General features: G+C 42.2%; 1 protein-coding gene across 1 annotated transcript in view; it reads left to right on the top strand.

The window, feature by feature from the left end:
- The window catches only part of LOC115200047 (transmembrane protein 132C), a 227,508-nt gene that overhangs the window by 128,489 nt on the left and 74,375 nt on the right, over positions 1-24,644 (top strand). The window contains exon 4 of the mRNA XM_029762731.1: positions 23,443-23,629. Coding sequence (XP_029618591.1) covers positions 23,443-23,629 — 187 coding nt within the window. The remainder of the gene's footprint in view (positions 1-23,442; positions 23,630-24,644) is intronic.

Below are 24,644 nucleotides of genomic sequence, written 5' to 3'. Positions count from 1 at the left end.
CAATACATGCATTTTTTGTTCGATCAAGTTGATATTTATATCCAAAAACAGCCATTGGTGCGGGATGTTCAGAAAATATTTTGCCTCCAATACTGCCGGTGAATCAGCACAACAATTTACAAAAATACTCATCATAAATGTTGATAAAATATTAAACTGTAATTCAAAGAATTATAGATGAACATCTCCTTTATGCAACCGCTCTGACCGATTTCAAAAAAGCTTCACGGGGAAAGCACACTTTGCAATAATCTGAGTACTGTGCTCAGAAAAATACACTAGGCAATACAGATACCCGCCATTTTGGAGTCATCTAAAATCATAAATAGCATTATAAATATTCACTTACCTTTGATGATCTTCATCAGAAGGCACTTCCAGGTAACCCAGGTCCATAATAAATGTTGTTTTGTTCGATAAAGTCCATAATTTATGTCCAAATAACTCCTTGTTGTTTCCACGTTCAGTAAGCTACTCCAAGTGTAGGAAGCGCGGCCAAAATGTCACTACGAAAAGTCAAAAAAAGTTATATTTACGTTCGTTCAAACATGTCAAACGTTGTATAGCATCAATCTTTAGGGCCTTTTTAACTTAGAACTTCAATAATATTCCAACCGGACGATTCCAGTGTCTTGAAAAACGTTTTGGAACACAGCTAACTCTCACGTGAATGCGCGCCAATGAACTCATTTGCTTTCCTGAGTCAACAACTTCCAACTTCCTCTGTTCGCTCTCTGTTCATCATAGACGCCTCAAACAACTTTCTAAAGACTATTGACATCTAGTGGAAGCCTTAGGAAGTGCAAAATGAACCCTAAGTCACTGTGTGTTCGATAGGTAATGACTTGAAAGGACTACAAGCACCAGACTTCCCACTTCCTGGTTAGATTTTTCTCATGTTTTTGCCTGCCATATGAGTTCTGTTATACTCACAGACACCATTCAAACAGTTTTAGAAACTTCTGAGTGTTTTCTATTCAAATCTCATACTAATAATATGCATATTCTAGTTCCTGGGCCCGACTAGTAGGTCGTTTAATTTGGGTACGTTTTTCATCCGGCCGTGAAAATACTGCCCCCTACCCTAGAGAAGTTAAGGGACATTGCACTAATAATGGCGCTGACTAGGGAAACGTTCCCGCTGTTCTTAGTGCCAGTCTGCACATTCAAACTAAAACAATGTAACTAAAAATGCCCCTTAGATTTGAATTCGGAGGGAAGATATTATTAAATATTAAAGCATTAGACCTCTCACTAAAGGCGTCAGTCAAAAGTTATATTTAAATCCGAATTGGATTTAACGAAAAATGACATGAAAAGCACACATTTGTAAATCCCAAATGACTAAAAGTAAAAGTAAATCCCAATTACTAAAAGTAATTGGAAAGGTAGATAAAAATGATTTGTGACATTGTGGTTACAATAAAGAATGTAAACAAGATGCTGTGTTTTTATTTACAGTAGTGATGGGCAGCTGGTGGCGTGTTGAAAACAGGTTTTCAAATATTTGTAGCCCGATTAGCAGGATAGACTCTTTAACGGAATAGATTCCTGATTAGCGGAATAGACTCTTTATAGCCCAGCTACTGTAGGTGTGAACATCCCCCCTACCTGCAAAAAATGACATTGCGACCAAAGAGAACAGACAAAATGGACATTGTTTTCATCAAGCCAGCTTCTTTCTATGGTGCTACCCGTTCCAGGGTTAGGACCGTAACCACGTGAGGATTTGAAAATGAGCCGGAGCTGAGAGGATCACCAAAACTAAAAAGGTATTTTGGTTTCAGTGCATTTTCTTAAAAAAAATGTATAAAGCCTATCAATGTGTAGGTATACTGTGTAATAAAATCGATAATTAAATAAAGGTTAAATACATTTTTACAAATTACAAATTAGTGTGTACTAAACGCTTATAAGAAATCCCGCTATGCCCTCTGACAAACCATCAAACAGGCAAAGCGTCAATACAGGACAAAGAGAGAATCCTACTACACCGGCTCTGAAGCTTGTCGGATGTGGCAGGGCTTGCAAACTATTACGGACTACAAAGGGAAACCCAGCCACGGGCTGAAAAGTGACGTGAGCCTACCAGACGGGCTAAATGCATTTTATGCTCACTTCGAGTCAAGCAACACTGAAGCATGAATGAGAGCACCAGCTTTTCAGAACAACTGTGTGATCACGCTCTCCGTAGCCGATGTGAGCAAGACTTTTAAACAGGTCAACATTCACAAGGCTGCGGGGCCAGACGGATTACCAGGATGTGGTCACTGCTCAATAGAACTATGTGGCGCTGCTCCACGGCAGAACGGTGCTAACATCAAACATTAATTGACAAGCTAACTAGTGGCTGCAGGATCATGAGTGAAAACATTTGTCTTTTTCTAAATGAAATCCGCTGAATACAAAACAAAATAGGGGCTAAATATATATTTATTAACAAAGCTAACAGACTGAATTTTAATATCCACTGTCGAGTCACCCAAGTCATAGACTGTTCTCTCTGCTACCACACGACAAGCTGTACCGGAGCGTCAAGTCTAGATCCAAAAGGCTCCTTAACAGCTTCTACCCCCAAGCCATAAGACTGCTGAACAATTAATCAAACGGCCACCCGGACTGTTTACATTGTTTTACATTGCCGCTACTTGCTGTTTACTATTTATGCGTAGTCACTTTACCCCTACCTACATGTACAAATTACCTCGACTAACCTGTACCCCCGCACATTGACTCGGTACCCCCTGTATATAGCCTCGTTATTGTTATTTTATTGTGTTACTTTTCATTACATTTTTTACTTGAGTTTATTTAGTAAATATTTTCTTAATTGTATTTCATGAACTGCATTGTTGGTTAAGGGCTTGTAAGTAAGCATTTCACGGTAATGTCTACACCTGTTGTATTCTGCGCATGTGACAAATAAAAAGTTATTTGATTTGTTTTGAAGTTATTTTTAAAGCAGTTGCACACAGCCTGGTCTAGGCCAATTGAGGAAAGCCTCCGAATTAGCAATTAGTACATGTACAGTATATCCAAGACACATTTGGTTTATTACTATAGTGCTGCAAAAATGTATATAATTTAAAATGTGCCTAAATCCATCATCAATAACATTATATGGTCAGTATACCTGGTTTGCCCCTCCTTTCCATGACTTACCCTTTCTCTCATAGCTCTCTGGCAATATAACCAATGTTATATCAGTGTGAATATGTAAATATTTGCCATTAAGTTCACTTTCTTTAATTAGTTTTCAGTTTTCATGACTGACTGCTTCCAATTAGGGATCAATGGCTCATTTCTGCAGATGGACCCCTGGGTGAGTGGAGGTAGTTAAGCAGTTATGAAATGCTTCATAATTTCTCCTCTGCTGAGAAGAGTGCTCAGCTCACACCAGACCGATTATCTGATCGATGGAAAGTTGCACAGGCTCCTGCAAACTGAATGTGTGCGTGCAAATGAGGTTGTTTTTGTATGTGTATGAGTAGGTTTGTATGATGGTGTGTGTGTGTGTGTGTGTGTGTGTGTGTGTGTGTGTGTGTGTGTGTGTGTGTGTGTGTGTGTGTGTGTGTGTGTGTGTGTGTGTGTGTGTGTGTGTGTGTGTGTGTGTGTGTGTGTGTGTGTGTGTGTGTGTGTGTGTGTGTGTGTGCGAGTGTGACATGCATGTGTTTAATTGCTCTGGCTGTAATTTAGCACTGAGCTCATTAACTGGTGTACCACAGAGTGGGCTAAATTCTTCTAAATACTTAAGCATACTCCTGACACACTGTGGGAGAGAGATTCAGCTGTGATGTGGGTTGTGCTCACAAACATGGACCACTGTAGTGCTATAAAATACTGTAGTGCTGTAAACCACTGCCATTAATGTCCATGGATGGATGATGTATAGGAGTATACGGATAGGCTATATTACTATTAATGTCTAAAGGTGATGCCATGTTAGGTAATCATAGTTGTTGTAGTAACATGTACAGGTACAATTTCTCCCAATGACCTCTGTACAGTACATGGAGCCTAGAACACTGAATACACTTGTATTGTTATTGAACATGTCCTCTCTGTGTGTGTTAACATCCCATCTCAGGGGTCACACTGCAATCGAAAGAGGATCTGAGCATGTGTGTGAGCGTGCATGTGCGTGCATGTGTGCGTGTTTGTGTTTGTCAGTGTGCATTCATGCGTTTGTTTGTCTGCCTGTACTGTATGTGCACGCGTGACTGTGTGTGTGTATAATGCTCCTGTCTGAGAGGGGGGTAAAGGGATAAGGGTCTGCGGGCAGGGCGGGGCGGGGCTGGTGATTCTCTGTCCTCTGAGCCCTGACTGACTGCAGTGAGCCTGTGGGCTGTGAGGCACCAGAGCCAGCATGGGACTAGAGTCTCTCCTCAGCCTCAGCAGTACAGCAGCCCCTCACTACCACTGCCATTATCCATAACCCAAAGGGTGTGTGTGTGTGTGTGTGTGTGTGTGTGTGTGTGTGTGTGTGTGTGTGTGTGTGTGTGTGTGTGTGTGTGTGTGTGTGTGTGTGTGTGTGTGTGTGTGTGTGTTTCACTGAGTAAAATGGCCTGTTTCCGAGTGTGTACTTGTAAGTTAGAATATCTTTAATGATCAAAAGTAGTAGCTCAGTTGTGTAAAGTCATAATACGAACAGAGCTTGACCAGTCTTGATTAGTCAGCTCTGGAAGGACATGGATTTTTACACATGCTAATAGCCTCTAACACCTTGTCTACTGTCCCCCCCCTCCTCCACCACCACCAGTTCAACATGCAATCTACTCCAAATATTTATTTAGTAGACCTATAATCTAATTAATAATAATTAAAAAAGAATGATAGACTATAAAGTGAATGAAGTCTATATTTATACAATCATCAATGAAAGATCCAATATCAAATCAAACTTCAATTCAAACTTTATTTTAAGTGCATTTAAAATAGCAACACATTTAAAACAATAAAATGAAAAATTATAAACACTGCAATAGAATAGATGTAATGTTATCAAAGAACATAAAACACAAAGGCCTCATTGATTAAAGGCCAAGCTAAAAAGGCTGCTTGACAAAGATGGTGGATAAATTAAGATGTCTTACTCAGGCAAATTACTACAAAAAAATGTTCTAACAATTCTGGTCTACTTAAAGGAAAAAGACACCCAAAACCACTCATTCCTTTAATTTACAGTGTTAAATAACACTAATATATTATGTGAGAACAATGTTTTTTGTATACAAATGTTTCATTTTGGCATTATAATAAGGTTGGTAGCAACATGGAAAATCGTTGTGGAAATCTGTTGCAGCTCAAGTCAACTACAAAATCCACAATGCAATGCTTTCTTTATGGGCTGGCTGGCTAGCTAGCTATTATTGTGGGTAGCTACGTTTGCCAGCTAGCTACACACAATAATACCAAAGACAATATGAGCATGTAATGTAGCTAGTTAGCTGTAAAATTGCCAAAACAAACTGCACTCTCAATTTAGGAGTCTACAGTCTAACCATGTTCAACCTGCAGATTGATGTGCCTGACATTTGCAACGGCAGATATACTTTGGAGGAGATGGGAAACGTTTCCCATGCTACGTTAATGGGCCCGCGCGGTGCATTCTAGGCGATTCTGGGACAAGGAGTGCTCTCCTTCAAGGAGTGAATGGGAGACTATTGGGCACTAGTTAAAAAAGAAACATGAGCACAAATTTCGTCAACAAGAGGTACAACATTACAAATCTTTTCCGAGATGTGAACCTGCCATCTGTAGTATTGAATATCTTTGGAATATTGACATTGCGTACTTTCGAGGAAATTAGGCATGTTTCTCGACATATATATACACTGACTTAGAGAAGGGATTTCCTGACGATTAGCTTAGCAACCACGTGATGCAGCATGACAACGTGAACGCGATTGGTTGACATTCTGCTGGGGGGGGGGGGGGGGGGTCACACGCTCCTTCATTCAATGGATTCCTTTCTCCTTTCTACAATATCTCTGGCAATGGCACCATGCAATGCACCCTGGACTAAAGAGACATACAAATAGGAAAAAGGTGCTAGACCTTCCGTTAAATTACACATTTCTTGAGGTAGGAAAAATACAACCTCTAGAATTATGACATTTGCCAGTATTGAAACCTATCACACATGTATGATAGACATTTTCGCAATCTAAAAGTCATATTCCTATTAACTTCCAGTGTAGTGACAGCGACTTTATCCCAGTGCTACGTCATACTGGACGGATTTCTGCCTGCTTGAACATCAATAACTCACTTACACTTCATAACATGAAATGTCCCAGGGAATCGATAGAACATCACTCAGAGATGCACAAAAACAATATATCATTCAAAATGAGTGAACCTTTCCTTTAAGGGGTGGCTCTCCCATAGACGCCAATGCGATAGCAGCTGGATCTGGTCTACAGTGAGATGTCTCACTTCTTCTTCTGTCTCTGCAGAGACGGAAGTGTAGAGTTTCTGATTTTAATGGACAGGAAGTGTATTTTCATGAAACATTGGCAAAAACTCATTAGCCATGGGAATAGAAGGGAGGGCATAGTGATTGAAAGGTAAATAATCCAATCAAACAAACAAAACCAGAAGTGAGGGCGTGACGGTTGAAAATGACAATCCAAATGTTCAATCAAAAGTTCAATCAAATGAACACGATTTGAAAACTCTGCCATATCACTGCCCTTTATAAGGCACAACAATTCATTGGGGATGTTTGCTATTGTTGATTATAAAAAATAAAAAAAATCCTGTAGCTAACAATGAAGAACTCCCAGAATTTCTACAACATTCTGAATGCCCCTCCACAACAAAATAAGAAGCGGTCCTATTATTTGTTGACAAAGCAATCTAACTAGGTGGCTAGCATAGCTAGCATAGCTATCTATCTCTGCTAGCTAGCACTGTAGCAGCTGTAACGTTAGCAGAGGTAGCTAGCTAACGTTAGTTATCCAAGTTAAATTACTACAGCCAATATAGTCAATGACAAGCGTTACTAGCTGGCTAGCTAGTTAACAAAGGTTGTAGATAACATGATCATGTTACATGGATTTTAGTTCTAGGAGTAAGAAATGTAACGTTGCTGTTTTGACTAAAACAAGCTGACATTAGCTAGCTAGCTAACAAATCATAGTTGGCTATAGCTTCATATCTAGCTATTCTTACAAGCCTTATAAAATACAGCAAAGAAGACCAGGAGCAATATTTATATTTTTTTATATATAATTTGTTTGTGGGACCTGTGCACCCCCCTGGAGCCTTGTTGTGCTAGGGAACAATGCATCACCAAATGTGAGCATGTATTTCCAACAACTCATGGCCAAACTGAATCATATGCTGGACTACAACACGTTGTCTGATATGAACGAAGGCTGATGACACAAGTAGCGCAACTATTCCAACAGCAGCAGCTACAGCAGAGCACTCATCTAGCGCCTGCACCAGAAGGGCAGGCCTTCGTCGAGCAAGATGAGACATGATGTCTGATGTGGAGACAGAGCCAGAGGACCCCGATTCATTTTTAATAACCTCCCCACCCTGGCGCTTCCCTGAGTTTTTGAGGATCTGAGTCAGCAGACTGGAAAAGGGCCAAGAGTGCTTATGGGGAGACAAGGCTCAGTCAGAACAAAAACTGGAGCAATGGTCCACACCTACCGCAGCCCTACCAGAACATCTGATTGTCTGTGGTCTATTACGCAATCACCTGCAAAGTGCCTCTGTGTGTACATCACTAAGGAATGAACATGGTCCACACACACCCACACAGTTGTGAAGAGGGCATGACAGCACCTCTTCCCCCTCAGGAGGCTTAAAGGAGGCTTAAAAGATTTTAGCATGGGCTCTCAGATCCTCAGAGTTCTACACCTGCAAAATTGAGAGCATCTTGACTGGCTGCATCACCGCTTGGTACTGCAACTGCAAGGCACGCGACTGCAAGGCGCTACAGAGGGTGGTGAGTACGGCCCAGTACATCACTGGGGCCGAGTTCCATGCCATCCAAGCCACAACTCTCTTGCACTGACTCTATACACACACACACTACAAATGCCCATACGCACATAAAAAGTTCACACATGCATACTGACACCACTCACACATGCACACACTTCCACTCACCACTGTCTATTATCTATCCTGTTAACCTCTACTATATGTACATTTCTACCTCAATTATGTCATACCCCTGCACATCGACTAGCTACTGGTACTCCCTATACATAGCCATGTTATTTTTTACTTGTTTATTGTTATTCATTATTCACTGTGTATTTGTTCCTCATGTCACTATTTCAATAATCAAATATATTTATATTTAACTCTGTTGGAAAAGGACATGTAAGTAAGCATTTCACTGTTAGTCTACACCGGTTTACGAAGCATACAATAAAACGTTACTTGACCAGAGACTTTTCACAAACTCACAAACTCTTTACTCTTTTCACAAACTCTTTACACCTACAGTTGAAGTTGGAAGTTTACATACACCTTAGCCAAATACATTTAAACTCTGATTTTCACAATTCCTGACATTTAATTATAGTAAACATTTCCTGTCTTAGGTCAGTTAGGATCACCACTTTATTTTAAGAATGTGAAATGTCAGAATAATAGAGAGAATGATTTATTTCAGCTTTTATTTCTTTTATCACATTCCCAGTGGGTCAGAAATTGACATACACTCAATTAGTATTTAGTGCATTGCCTTTAAATTGTTTAACTTGGGTTAAACGTTTCAGGTAGCCAACCACAAGCTTCCCACAATAAGTTGGGTGAATTTTGGCCCATTCCTCCTGACAGAGCTGGTGTAACTGAGTCAGGTTTGTAGGCCTCCTTGCTTGCACACGCTTTTTCAGTTCTGCCCACAAATGTTCTATAGGATTGAGATCAGGACTTTGTGATGGCCACTCCAATACCTTGACTTTGTTGTCCTTAAGCCATTTATCCACAACTTTGGAAGTATGCTTGGGGTCATTGTCCATTTGGAAGACCCATTTGTAACCAAGCTTTAACTTCCTGACTGATGTCTTGAGATGTTGCTTCAATATATCCACATCATTTTCCTTCCTCGTGATGCCATCTATTTTGTGAAGTGCACCAGTCCCTCCTGCAGCAAAGCACCCCCACAACATGATGCTGCCACCCCCGTGTTTCATGGTCGGGATGGTGTTCTTCGGCTTGTACGATCTTTGTCCCCATGTGCAGTTGCAAACCGTTGTCTGGCTTTTTTTATGCCGGTTTTTGAGCAGTGGCTTCTTCCTTTCTGAGCGTCCTTTCAGGTTATGACGATATAGGACTCATTTTACTGTGGTATAGATACTTTTTTTTGTTTTACTGTGGTATAGATACTGGGTGTAGATACTTTTGTACCTGTTTCCTCTAGCATCTTCACAAGTCCTTTGCTGTTGTTCTGGGATTGATTTGCACTTTTCGCACCAAACATCTCTAGGAGACAGAACGCGTCTCCTTCCTGAGCGGTATGTCGGCTGCGTGGTCTCATGGTGTTTATACTTGCGTACTATTGTTTGTACAGATGAACGTGGTACCTTCAGGCGTTTGGAAATTGCTCCCATGGATGAACCAGACTTGTGGAGGTCTTGGCTGATTTCTTTTGATTTTCCCATGATGTCAACCAAATAGGCACTGAGTTTGATGGTAGGCCTTGAAATGCATCCACAGGTACACCTACAATTGACTCACATGATGTCTATTAGCCTATCAGAAGCTACTAAAGCCGTGACATCATTTTGTGGAATTTTCCAAGCTGTTTAAAGGCACAGTCCACTTAGTGTATGTAAACTTCTGACCCACTGGAATTGTGATACAGTGAATTATAAGTAAAATAATGTCTGTAAACAATCGTTGGAAAAATTACTTGTGTCATGCACAAAGTAATGTCCTAACCGACTTGCCAAAACTATAGTTTGAAATTTGGGGAGTGGTTGAAAAATGACTTTGAATGACTCCAACCTAAGTGTATGTAAACTTCCGACTTCAACTGTACTTCTAAAAACGTTTTGTACCGACTCCCACTCACTCACCCACCATTACACATACACACACAGAACATTACCCTATTCTTTTTACTACCCTTTATACATTTATTTTTAATTTTTATAAATGTCTCTATTGTATATTTCTTTGCAAATGTGTTGTACACTTATTTTTATATACAGAACCAGTGAAATGTTTGGACACACCTACTCCAGGGTTTTTCTTTATTTTTACAATTTTCTACATTGTAGAATAATAGTGAAGACATGAAATCATGTACAGCAGTAACCAAAAAAGTGTCAAACAAATCAAAATATATTTTATATCTGAGATTCTTCAAAGTAGCTACACTTTGCCTGATGACAGGTTTGCACACTCTTGACATTCTCTTTTTTTTTTTACTTGGCTTATCTTGTACACTTTTTGATTTTTTAAATGTCATTAGACCTATTTTATCATTTAACTTTTTAACACTTTTTTTCACGAATAAAAGCATGGCCTTTCCGTGATTTGGTGACAGAATTAGCACCCATGGGAGGGTGAGGATCTCTGGTGTTAACACGCTATGCTTCCCCTTATCCAACTGGTGGTAGAGAAACAAGCTTTTGAGTGTTCAGAGATAAAACACCTACGTTTTTTTACGACTGCCATGGAAGTGGCTAGAGTCTTCAGAGGTGTAAGGATAATTTGAAGTCTGAAACTAGGGTATTTGGTGCAGTGTGTGCATGTGCATCATTCTGAATCATTGTGTGAATCACTGTTATTGTCTGCCTTAACAATAACTGTTATACAGGTAAGGGAGGCAGGTAGCCTAGCGGTTAAAGCGTTGGGCCAGGAAACAAAAGGTTGTTTGTTTGAATACCCGAGCGGGCATGGTGAAAAATCTGTCAATGTCCTCCTGAGCAAGGCACTTAAGCCTAATTTGCTCCAGTGATGCCATACTACTATGGCTGGCCTTGTAAAACAACACATTGTTAAACGGTGTATGTAAAACAAATATATAAAATAGCATCTTAAATCTATATGGTACTATTGTGTCTGAATAGGCTCCATTTAGTTCTTGATACCACTATTCATAAGATGTTGGAACATTTCTGTGTCCCTGTTAAGGCAAATTACATGGATGGGTGCATTTGCCTTGTTTACCACTGACCTAATTGAGGAGCACATCCTTGTTGAACTAAAACTGATTCCCACCGTATTCTCTCCACTCTCCAACTTAGGGAGCCTTAACTAACAGGGAGGTTGTTAACCTTTTCCTTTTGCATTTTGCCTCAACTAAAGAGTGGTTTTGATGGAGTGCCATTGATCGGACACTCTGGGCCCCTTGTCAATGGACCTTGTGTGTGTGTGCCCTGGGTGCGGTTGCCGTGCCAACAATGGTGGACTTCCAAGGTCCAGTCTCATTAGGCTGTAGAGGAGGACAGGCTCTCCCAGTCTCTGAGCTGCAGGTGGCCATCACATCATGTCAGTTACTAAACACCCCAAGAGAGCAAGGAAAAGGATATCAGCTTATCGGCACAGGCATCATTGCTGCAGACAGCTGGGGTTTGTATCTACTGCCCCCTAGTGTGTGGATGAGTGCTATGCCCACTGCCCAACCACTGCTCCATTGGTCAGCTGTGGTCAACTCAAGCTACAGTTTGTTGCAGAATGTGAAAGGGCGGGGTTGAGATGTTATGATCTTATCTCTTTGGGTGAAAGGAATTTGTGGGGTTTGAAGTGAGAGAGTTGGAATGGAATGATTTGGAGAAGAGCAACAATACCTTTGGAACAGTAGCCTAAAACAAGCACAAAACCATAAAAATAAAACTGAGGTTAAGGGGTGGCTGTTGATGATTAGCGTAGTCATTTTGGGTATATTAAAACAGCAGGGTTGCTTCCACTAATGGTGCTAATGATGTTCTTCTGTAGAAATGTATTTCTGATAGGACACCTGGTGGCACAGGGCATTTTCTTCTCCTCTTAACGACCACATTACCTCTCGAGGTAATTTGCTTTGGTTATAGTCACTTCCGTGTACAATTCCACATAAGCTGACACGATGACGGCTCTAAAGGAACTACACTGGACTTTGTGCAAACTGGAAACCGCATATTCTGAGGCCGCATTCATTGTAGCTGGGGGCGTTAATAAAGGAAATCTGAAGAAAACGCTCCTGAAATGTTGCTATTCGTGGCGAAAGCGTTCTTGACCATTGCTACTCTCCCTTACGGGACAAACATCTACTGATGCACCATTGAGAGCATCCTGTCGGGCTGTATCACCAACTGGTATGGCAAATTCACCGTCCACAACCGCGGGGCTCTCCAGAGGGTGGTGCGGTCACCCCAACGCATCATCGGGGGCACACTGCCTTCCCTCCAGGAAATCTACACTACCCGGTGTTACAGAAAGGTCAAGAAGATCATTAAGGACCTCAGCCACCCAAGCCATGGCCTGTTCACCAGGCTACCATCTAGAAGGCAGAGACAGTACAGGTTCATCAAAACTGGGAACGGGAGACTGATAGAAGCTGTTTATCTCCAGGCCATCAGACTGTTAAACAGTCACAACTAGCCGGCCTCTGCCCACTAAACCTCAGACACTGTTACTAGCCAGCTACCACCCGGTACTCTACCATGTATGTTAGAGACTGTTGCCCTATGTATGTGGAGTCATTGAACACTGGTCACATAAATAATGTTTACATACTGTTTTACCTACTTTATACTGTATCTACTGCTGTACATATCATTCCTAGTATACTGTATCTTGTATAAATTAATCTGGTGTAGATGCATATAGATTGCATTTGGATTACTGTTACAATGCTATTTGGGTTGTTAATTTAAGTCATTCCGACATATCTTAATTTCCTTCTTTTGACTTTTTGGATAATGTGTGTATTGCTAGGTATTACTGCACCGTTGTACTTCTGCTGTGTACTGAATAATATCCACTACTTCTTTCTGTCTGCAGCATCTCAGAGATTCACTTTAAACTGCCTGTCTGCTTTGTACAAAGTGGTACAGTAGCTTACTCGCTAAATATGTTCTCCTTATGAATATAGATGATTTTGGAATCAAATAGTTTTGCCTTAAATGTATTTGGATTTTTTTCCAGAAAGATGTGGGGGAGAGAAAAATATAAACTGGCAGCACTTTGAATAATTAGTTGGTATTCGTGCTTCCTCAATAGAGCAACGAATTATACTGTTTGTATAGCAACCTATGACAACATAACTGCTAACTGAATGCATGGCCCTGTGAGGCTCAAAGTAAATACCTAGCATGCCTCCTAAGTAAAGAGACTACCTCTGCTTGTGTGTCCTTCTTCCCAGGTGCATGGCCACCTACATAGGCATCATTCTTAGCAGAGAACATGACACTGAATATAAAGGGTAGTCTTCTTTTGTGTGTGTGTGTGTGTGTGTGTGTGTGTGTGTGTGTGTGTGTGTGTGTGTGTGTGTGTGTGCGAGATAGGGAGTGTGTGAGAGCTGGGGTTTGTTAGCTAATGAATGCTGCGGAATGCTGTTAGGCTAATAGGAATGTGATCCCCTCCCTGGGTTTGATACACACTAGCGAGAAGCCTTTGGTTTTTGCCCACGGTTCATTATAATGGTATAATTAATACCGCTCAGCCTTTTCTCTGTGTGCCGCACTAGAAAAGGTTGAAGAATAAATGATTCATTTAAAATAATCTGATGCATATTAAAACAGTTATTTAATTAATAAAAAGAACAGTAAGTTATTCCAAATCCAACTGGCAAATATTTTTTGCACATTTAATCTCTCTCTCTCTGTCTCACACACACACACACACACACACACACGCGCGCCATATTGCAATAGCAATTCTCATTCCTTCCCACTGCTTAATCACATGGACAATTTGCCTTCTTTTCTTAGCTGGGTCTGTATTAATGTTTCAGCCAGAATTTTGCTGGCAGTGGTACTTGTGAATTCAAAGGCTGCTTGACTTTCATGCCATTAGAGAATAGCAACAGCTTTATAGAGTGAATGTTAGGTCCTGCTACTCATGAACTGCAGTCAAGAAGCACTTAGTGGGGAATTGTGACCCTGTGACCGCAGATAACCTCTGCTCAACATCTCTCAGTTCAAACAGATGGAAAGATAACAGTCTGGTAACCTTCACCACTCAACAGTACTCAACCTCTCTGCTTTCACCATGGAACATACTATAAAACACTCTCTTGCACAACCACTCCTGAACAACATTATGCAAAAGACTAATACGACACGCTGAATACAAATATTATGGGTGTGTTTGGCTTGGTTACTGTTGTTTTCTAAAACATGACGAACCAACGCCTCTATTTGCTCCTCAGCCTTTTCTTTAGCCAGGCTAGCTTCATCTCTCCAGTGGCCACTTCAGTAACCCATACATGTCACTGCATAACCATGAATATCCCAGAACAAATGCCAAGCAACATCTCCCGGACATTCATCTCTATTATTCTTATTCTTGTCTTCCATTAAATTTGACAGTGTTTTAGTGGAAGTTTGTCTTTTCTCCTCCTGTCGCTATCTCTGTTATTTTCTGGACAGGCTGAATTGAAAAGCTCTGTTGGGTATAGGTCTCACAGGGGACTCGGCTAGCTCCTCGTCTCTCTCTCTCTTTCTCGCTCTCTTTCTTGTTCTCCTCTCTTTCTCATTCTCTCGCTCTTTCTCTTCTCCATCCTCTCTCTCTCTCCGTTTCTCTCTCCGTCAGTTTTTCTCTCTCTAACAATGTTTCCATCCACAGTTTTTATGTGAGTAAAGTCATACCATATAAAAAAAATCACAACAGCTGTGATGGAAAAGTTTCGGTACAATTTTGTAAGTGCTGACAGATCATTTGTTCATTTGACATGGTGGGATCTTTTTGTGTTGGTAAAATTAATTATACAAGAAATGGCAGTGGAAACACCTTTATGTGCAAATATTGATATAACAACCATCATATCGAAGTAAACTTGGAGTCACACGATGACATGGTGTGTGGTTCTCCCACTATGACTCGGGAAACCATGCAGTTTATTTAAGCTACAGATTAAATAAGCTGCGATGAACTTCACAGGATTGTGGTGATCTTGATGCTCCTTTACAATAAATATCGAGGGTCTTATTCTGGTGACATTATGATCGATGCTTGACTGCCATTTGACAAATACAAATATTCTTGCTCTTATCCATAATAATCTCATCAAGTATACTAGCCTACCCACACTGTATATGTTAGCTGTTGGCTAGAGCACACGTGCCAAGAACAGTGCAGGCACATTTTCTATTGAACACAACCATAGAGTTGAAAATGCAGTGGAGAAACATTGAACTTTAGATTTGTATTTGTTACATGAAAGCCAAAAAGTACATTTTGTCTGCACTACGTCATCACACACTGATTTATTTATTTTTTATCTGCAACAAGTCAGTTTGGTGGAAACACACCACTGCTGGGATAATGCGGATATTTTCTTTTGCGGATTTTTAAAATATTCACATGAAAATCTGTCGCCAATTGGATGGCAACCTAGCTAGTATCACTAAAATGTTTCCACGGAATAGTAAGACAACTGGAAAGCCTATATATAATAATATATTCCATTTTACATATGGGTGGTCACAGGAATCAAACCCACAGCCCTATTAGACATTTGTATATTTTTTTCTCCTCATATTTCCAAATACTTTTTCCCGACACCTTCTTTGCCTACTGTCAGTAGTGAATACACTTGAGAGGCCATGTCAAATACCCAGCCAAATGTACTGACAATGATGTATCCATGGCAACAATACACCTCAGGTTGCCATATGCACATCTTAAATCTTGTCATGGTTGTAACACAGCTTTCCATTTTTTTTCTTTTTCATAATATTGTTTTCCTTTTCAACATTACTCTTGGCTCTATCTCTTGGCTTTTGTATTGCACGGTATTTCCCTGGCAGTAGCCAAGCATTGAGGGATCTGGTGAAGGGGTAGGTTAGGAGATTGTTAGGTGGGGGTGTATATACACTCTGAATGAACAACCTCCTGTCCGTACGGTGCTCCCATATCAGCTCCTAGATTGGGTTTCATGCTCTGACTATTGGGGTCCGTTCTCACAATGCAGACCTGACAACAGACTCTCACCTCGGGGTTGGGTGTGCGTGGCGAGAGCGGCCTGGGGTAATATACTTCTGACGGGCTCCCCCATGGCTGTGAAATGAAATTCCCCCACAGCTTAGTGAAATTTCAGCTAGGCTTTGCTGGCTATTACCTCTGAAGCTCCTGCTCGTCCTATTTCCTCCCCCCACCCCTCACCCTGTTCCCTCCTCACCCTCCTGGTCCCTCGTAGTTGTGGTTTGACTTAAAGGGCTTTGTAAGGTCAATTGATTCTATCCCTTTGATATATTGTTATTGTCACGGCTAACCAAATTGCAGCCACATTTGAAAAGAGTCGGCAAAGCTTTTCAGCACAGCACAAATCTTCTTCCCAGCACAGACAAGCGTATACTGCTCTGGTTCTTTTCATGTGTGACTTCCATGGCTTTAATTTGCCGAGGGATGTAAGGAGACAAAATATTATGGGTGTGCTAGGGTTGTTTGTATATTTATGACTGCCGATAGCTTTGCTTCGAGACAAGCCAGATGACACTGAAACACAAAATCACTCAGCAAACAGGTGAATGGCAGTAGTGGGAAATTGGCAGTTAGCGTATTGCATAATTTATGTGCAATAAAATTACCTTCTTAGCCTCAGGGTATACTTTACACTGCATCCAGGAATTTCAAAAAATGTGGTCTACACAGTTTTGAGCATGTTCTATAGTCTCTGTATTAGTTATATACATAATATCATTCCCGTAATGTCTTTATTTAATCTGTTGATGTATTACATTTGGGATGTATAGAACTTCAGTAAAGCAGTTTGATGTTTATGAACTAATGATTCCTGATATAATATGACTGGTTATCTTGCATGCGTGACGAGCCCTCCTCTCAGAGTAAATAAGTTACTGTGTGTGTGTGTGTGTGTGTGTGTGTGTGTGTGTGTGTGTGTGTGTGTGTGTGTGTGTGTGTGTGTGTGTGTGTGTGTGTGTGTGTGTGTGTGTGTGTGTGTGTGTGTGTGTGTGTGTGTGTGTGTGATATGCATAGGGCTGGTATATCACTGTTCTACCCCGAGGAGCAGGGGAACAGCAGACATTCAGGGTACTGTTTTCAAGCACCACTGGAGCCCTAAATTTGATTATTTTTGGGGGAGTTTGCACCCTCCCTGCAAAGCCTCCTTGTAGTGCAGTATAATGTAGTGCATTTATTCTACTGGCTGTGTGCAGGATATGTCCATCCCCACATCCCACACTGGCCCCAACTCATTTCCTCATCTTTCAGACTGTGTGGTGCTGTGTGTGTCTGCATCCTGGCTTCTCCATGTCCAATTTGCTATGTATGTTTTACACATGTTCAAGATGATTGTGTCAGACATAGGGAAAGTCAATCTTTCTCTAATATCACAAAACCAAGAGAGGGATGGAAGTGCTCTGTCTTCAAGATCTGGAAATAGAGATATTGACACTCCAAATGTAAACCTACCCCCTCCAAAGACACTCACACACACACACACACACACACCCCTGATGGTTGTGTCGCAGTGTAAGCCCCAGCGGTGTAAGGGAGAGGACACAGAAGCCCCTATCACATCTTCCAGAGATTAAATGACAGTGTCACAGTGAAACATTGGCTCTGATAATAGGACAATAGAGCCAGTTTCAATTATAGTCTTCCTCTAGAGAGGACTGCAAGAAAGGAATTACCTCAGGAAGGTCTGTTTTATTTTTTCTGTCAGTTTATTCTCTGTGACATTGAAATCTTTATTTCTTTAGACTCCTTGGGGCTTAAAACGTAATAGCTAGACTGATCTTACCAAGGTGGGCTTTTGTTAGCTCTGTGTGACTGAAGTAGCTCAGGTATCTCAAATGTGAGTTTCAGACCGTATCAGAAATACTAAAACAATACCGCATGAACCACATCCTGCTGTATGTAAAGGACTTAGTATTAAATGAGTACCTCTCATTGCAAATGTCAGAATGTTTTATTATTTGATCGCTGGGTCTTATCAATGTGTTTATTTCACCCCTGCTGGTAATGCTGTGTTGTGGCGATTGAGAGGTTTGAGATGGCATCTCATGTGTGTAGCCTGTCTGCTCCTTCTCTCCATGCCAGAGTCAGGACTCTCAGTATTGTCAGGTCCCTCTCCAGCCTCCCATCTCAGCCAGCCTGCCAGATGCTCTTTCCTCACTCCTCCACAGTCTTTATCTAGCTCTACCCCAACTTCTCTCTGTGGTGCTGTTGACTTAGCTGTCTGTCTGTGAGACCTGTCCCCCATCCCTGCCTCAGTAGAACAACACAGACAGTTTACAGGTGATTATCAACCCAGCCGCATAGAACACATCCAGAGGCCTTTGGTGTAATTGAATTAGAGTCCATGCTGGAAGTCTGAGAGATTGTCGGTCCCAGGGGCTGGAGGGACAGACCTGCTTCCCCTGTGATGAGACAAGTGTTTTGAAAAAATAGAAGAGTCTTTTCAGCCTTTCTACTAGTTTATTGGCTAAATTAAGTAAAGTCTCTTCTCTACAGTAACATTAGCAGCTTCAGACGTTGATTAGCTTAATTTGATCCCCCAAAAGGTCAGATAGACTCCATAGCAACAGTTGTCTCAACACCTTCAGTCTACTTCTATCACATTTCAAGGTAAGACCCAGATGCAGACTGTGTCGAAGTAACAATGTTTATTACAACAGGGGCAAAGGTACAGGATGGCAGGCAGGCTCAGGGTAAGATCAGGCAGAGGTCAGTAATCCAGAGTAGTGGGGTAAAGGTAAAAACGCTGGTAACAGGAGACAAAGGGCTGTAAGACATGGTTTTAATTCTAGACACAGGAAAGGTAGGAAATATACGGAGGGTACGGGGTAACAGAGGACGAACAGCAGAGGGGCTTCTGGGGATGTAGCCGCGGGACTATAGCGACGTGCCAGCGCATCTGGCTTGACCTTCTTGGATAACGGTTGGTGCTGCGGAAGTGAAGTGGCCAAGAGCCAAAATAATCCCAATACCACGGGAACCTGCGGAGACTCAACAAGCAGGAATTGGATCATCTCGCTGTGGTTCCCTGACACTCGTCGGTTGATGGGGGTGGTATGGTTGATGACCTGGCCTATAGAGCGCACGTCCAGCAGTCTAACATCCATGGGAATGGAGAGGGGTTGAGTGGGGATGCCCAGCTCGGACGCCAGGGTAATGTCCATAAGACTTACATCGGCCCCCCGAGTCGATCAGTACCTGGAGAGACGTGGACTGGTTTCCCCACAGCAGAATGGCGTGGAGAGGGGGGAGAAAATGTTTCTTTAAGCCCCACCAGAGTACTCACTCTAACGAATGAGCTAGGTCTCTTGAAGGGACAGGTAGACACAAAATGACCGGCAGTACCGCAATACAGACAACTCTGGAGACAGCCTAGCCCTGCCGAGCTGTCTTGGCTCGGGAAGAGGTGAATCGGTAGTCTTCGGGGGCACTTGGAGGAACTCGGGTCAGCTCAGATCCTCTCGGGGACGTAGACACCGGGGGCTTCCGGAGTTTATCAGATGAAAGCTGGGATCTTTGAGTGAGCGATTGGGACCGCAATCAGACCTCTTCTCCCGCCTACATTCCCATAGCCGACCATCGAGCCGGATGGTTAAAGCGATGAGCGAGTCGAGATCCATCAGTAGTTCCTGGGCTGCAAGCTCGTCCTTTACTTCTTCCGATAATCTGTGCAGGAACGTGTCGAACAGCACTTCCGGGTTCCAGGCACACTCCGCTGCTTGCGTGCGGAAATCCACCACATAGTCTGCCACACTGAGGGAGTCCTGCCGAAGCTGTGGTAACTTCCGAACAGCCTATCTCCCGGACACCGGAGCCTCAAACATTTTTCACCTCCACCACGAATCCCTCCAGACTGAAGCATACGGCCGACTGTTGTTCCCAAACAGCCATAGCCCTGGCAAGGGCCCTCCCGGACATCAGCGTGATGAGGTATGCTATCTTAGAGGGGTACGAGGGGATGGAGGAAGGCTGCAGCTCCATGACGAGGGAACACCCGACTCTCCATCGAAGCGCTCCGGGGGAGGTAAGTGGGATTCCCGGGAAACCGAGGTGGTGGCGCTGCTACCAGCCGGGTTACTGAGGGGCGGGAGGTTACCATCATGATAGGCTGCCTAGTAGACAACCCATGGAATTGCTCCCGCAATGTGCCCAATGCTTGGTCGTGACGTTTGACCACAGCCTGGAACCCCTCCATCGGACCGCGAAGCAACTCCTCGTGCCTACCAATGGTGGCTCCTTGGGAGGAGATGGCATAGCGGAGCTGGTCCAAGTCTGCTGGGTCAGTCATGGCCAGTTCGTACTATCACATTTCAAGGTAAGACCCAGATGCAGACTGTGTTGAAGTAACAATGTTTATTACAACAACAGGGGCAAAGGTACAGGACGGCAGGCAGGGTCAGGTCAGGCAGAGGTCGGCAATCCAGAATAGTGCGGCAAAGGTAAAAATGCTGGTAGGTTCTACGAACAAAACGAACTGGCAACAGACAAACAGAGAACATAGGTATAAATACACAGGGGCTAACGGGGAAGATGGGCGACACCTGGAGGGGGGTGGAGACAAGCACAAAGACAGGTGAAACAGATCAGGGTGTGACAACTTCATTTTATTAAATGCATCACATTCTGACGGCTTACATGGTCTGTTGAATAGAAGCACTAAGACACTCAGACGTTCACGCTGTATTTTACCTATAGGACCTGTTCCTATTCAGTGACTCACAGTGAGTGTTACTATGCTGTAGAATAATGTTTTTTCCAGGCTTGTCTATCCCTACCTGCATGGTAGAACTCCCACACCAGTCCATGAAGTGTTAAAGAAGAAGTTTGCTTTTTTACAACCAAATCTCTAAGCTGCAACAAAATGCAATATAACGTTGAGGATAAAATTCAGAATGAAACAATTTCATGTACAACATTTAAAGACATGCATCACTGTACTGAGTGTTTCCATTTCTAAAAGGAAATATTTGAGTGTTTTTGGAGCCTTCGTTCATGTTCTTTCAGATCCCCCCCCGTACTGCACAACAACAATGAGGAAGTGAATTGCTGGTTGGGGTAAATTTCGCAAAAAAAAGTGAAATTGCAAAAAAGGTGTCTGGACCCTTTGGTTTGGTTGTAAAAAAGTTAAATTATCATTTAATATGCATTACTGTGGCTTCTCACCAGGACTTATCTAACACAAGCTACTGCTCTCATGAACAAGGTGATGTCGTCAAAGGGCCAAAATAATATGCACATGTAGCTATGTGAATTCCTCTTCTCCTAGATATTTCCTCATTCTTCACAATCTCCTCCCATATCCTCCCCTCTTACCTCCTATCTCATTTTCTACTGTCTTCATTATTCAAACATTTTATTGCAGTCAGATTTTTCAGTTTTCAAAATTGCAAAATTAGCAGAATGTCTGTGTTAAGGTTACGCTCATAGAACAAAGAAAATTGTCATCTGCAATTGTATCTCCCTGATATCTCAGGAGCTGGTGTTCTATATTCAGATGAAATTTGAAACCTCATAAAGTCCTTCATTTTCACGTCAGTTATTAAAAAATGCCACCTATGATGCCGTAGGGAGGGCAATAATTGACATCCCTAAATCAAAAACCTGAATGGATTCTCTGTTCCTATGCAGAAGAATTTGCTCAGAGAAGAGACAAATGGTGAAATAATTTCAGTGTTTGAGTTCACGTCATACCATGCACAGCTAAATCCTGCTGCTCCTTAGACACCTTCATTAGTTTGACTCTGTACTTTGTATATTCTATTGTATTCTGAATTTGATGTTACCAGAGGATCATGTTTGCACTGAAATCTGAGTGGGTGAGGAAACTAGGGCATTTTTCAGATTACCAGTGACATAGCCCAAAGTGCAGTCCTGTGAGTGTACACACTGTTCAAAGGTTATAAACTCTGGTCAGTCTGTTCATCAGCTGTCATCGTTGTTTGGTTGATGACCTCACGGCTTTTATTGGTCTTCCAACCCAAATTGGCATCTGTTTTGTCAGAGGGACTGTGGATGTAGCAGTTATGTAAGGCCGTTTTCTACCATGCCACTGCTCTGACAGCCCAGCACAACCCATCTCTCTCCACACTGATTGCTACTCTGTTATGGAATGCGGCACAAGTTATTTGGTTGGTTGTCATTTTAAATATTTATACTCACTTCCGTTTCTTGTAGAAATTGGGTTGTTGTGTGCTAGGACACAACAAATCACTCATTCTCTCTGATTGAAAATAAATAAGAGAATGGGAAGTGAGTATGTGCCTTACAAAAACCCAGGGTTCAGCAAATAAAACGCCTGGTCTATTATTCATAGTTTTCCTGTTTTCTGAGTCACATTCATAATTGAGAACATTATGTATTTGCTCAGATGTCTTTTCTCGAAGTACTACGCATGTTGTTCTTTGTTCACCACAACAATAAAAAAAGGGGCAAATTGATTTGCGGTCTTGGAATGTAGCTGGGAAAGTAATTAGATGTGTTGATTTGTACTGTAGGGTGCCATACTGTATCTGCCATGTGCCATAGGTACAGTAGACAAACTGCCGTCGTTGTCCTGAGGCCAAGCAGCACCAGGAGAGATTCAGAGAGGGTGCATATTTCTCTCTTTCTCTCTTGTTCTCTTTCTTTCTGGTCAGCCTCAAATGAAGGAGATGCTGTTTAGTGCCGTTGGGCCTCGGCGACAGTGTGTGAAATGTATTGGCCCTGAGCCCTGCCATTTGACACGCCAGACAAGGCTAACAGATCTTGTGCCATTTCCATTTCCTGCTTCTGTGTAAAGCTGACCTTTGCTGCCTCCTGGCTATTTATTTAAACTCTGAGCACCAGAGACTTATGGTGTCACCAGGAAATGATATTATCAACGCTCTCCATTTGTCTGCCATAATGCAGCCCCGCCGTACATTCTCCCTACATTGCATATACTGTAATGCTATATATTTATACTGTGCTGCTGCTGCAAACGAGGGCAGTGGTTAACACCCAAGCCTTCATGTCCAGAGCAGGGGGTGACAGTTACTTGTAGCCTCCCTCTGAGATAAAGATGAATATGTATTACAGTACTGTACAGAGCAACTGTAGCCATATGGGCAGTATGAAGAATGTCAATATAGAGCTGTGAGAAATAGCTATTAACAGTGCATATCATACCACGGACCAGAGTTGACCTTTTTGTAGAAGCACAGTCTAAAATGTCAGGGACATTGATTTAGTCATCAGACTCCACTATTTTTAATAATTCGATTAGGACTGTGTGTTGGTAGAGCTCATGGACGGACACACTATTACTTTCTAATAAAATACTGATCCTCTCCCATCTCTTTCTCTCTGTCTGTGCTGCAGGTCTGAGGAGGGTGTGCAGAGGGTCCTACAGGTGGACCTGGAGGTGGACAGCTTCCTGGGTCCACTGGGCAGCCGCTGGATCACGTGGCAGGTGGAGTACCCGGGCAGCCGTGCCACCACGCAGGAGGCAGAGACAGAGATCCGACTGGCCCAGAAGGACCTGGGGGGCATTGTGCCCCTGGCCATGGTGAGTGGTGCCAGTCAGTCACAATCACTACAACACACAGAGCAGATGGACTGTGCCAGAGATCTGAAGAGCACAAAGTTCACTCAGTTTTGTCGGTTACACACTGTGCATCCTGCTGTTCACAGCAGTGACGATGCTTCACATAATTGTTTTTCTATTCACAACTTTGACTTTTGTACATCTATTGCATATTTTGTATAATCACTTACTGTATATTATTATTGTGGAATAATATGTTTATAGGTCTTGTACATTATACATCTAAGAAATCTTAGATCTTTGATTCCTGATGTAACTACACTGAAATCGCAGACCTTTAGCTTCAGTGTTTTGCCTGTGGAGTGTGTGTTTTGGCATGGAGGAGGAGTGGGTGCATGTGGCCCTCAGCAGGCCCTGTGTGGGGCCTGGAGGCTCTCTGTGGCCTGAGGGTAGGCCTGCAGGTGTGTTTCTCTCTTTAGGCTGCTATACAGATTAGCCTCTCTATTGGATGGATTCACCAAAGCTACTCCATTGAACTTCACAGAACATCTCTCACCTCATTTGCCTTGGCTTTCTAAACAGAGTTAGATCCAGAAAAGCAACAGAAAGATACCAGAGAGATCAATTACGCCCACTTACAAGCATGACATGTTGCTTGCCAGTGTTGAGATATGTGATTTTCTGTAAGCGCTTTATTTCTATGTTTGCGGTATGCATAATGAATGTTGTGAGTGCACTGTCGAGTATAAATAATTCCATATTAGCAGCGCCTATAGCTTCATAATAGGTGCCTGTGGGTGGCTGTATTTGCCTGTGTTGCTGTGCTGAGAGGAATGCAGCTACTCTTGTACTCCACAGATCAATTTCCAAAATAATTTATGCTTTTTTTTTATTTATTTTTTTACAGAGGTAGATTATACATATAGTTTCCTTTTGATATTCCTTTCATTATTCTGACGTGATAATAATGTGCCTGCCATATCAAAGGGATATTTGCACCCACGCTTTGCATTGACACACATTATAAATAGCATGT

The sequence above is a fragment of the Salmo trutta genome, chromosome 9 (assembly GCF_901001165.1).
Source record: "Salmo trutta chromosome 9, fSalTru1.1, whole genome shotgun sequence".
Classification (NCBI taxonomy): Eukaryota; Metazoa; Chordata; class Actinopteri; order Salmoniformes; family Salmonidae; genus Salmo; species Salmo trutta.
This window is presented reverse-complemented; position numbering and strand designations above follow the sequence as displayed.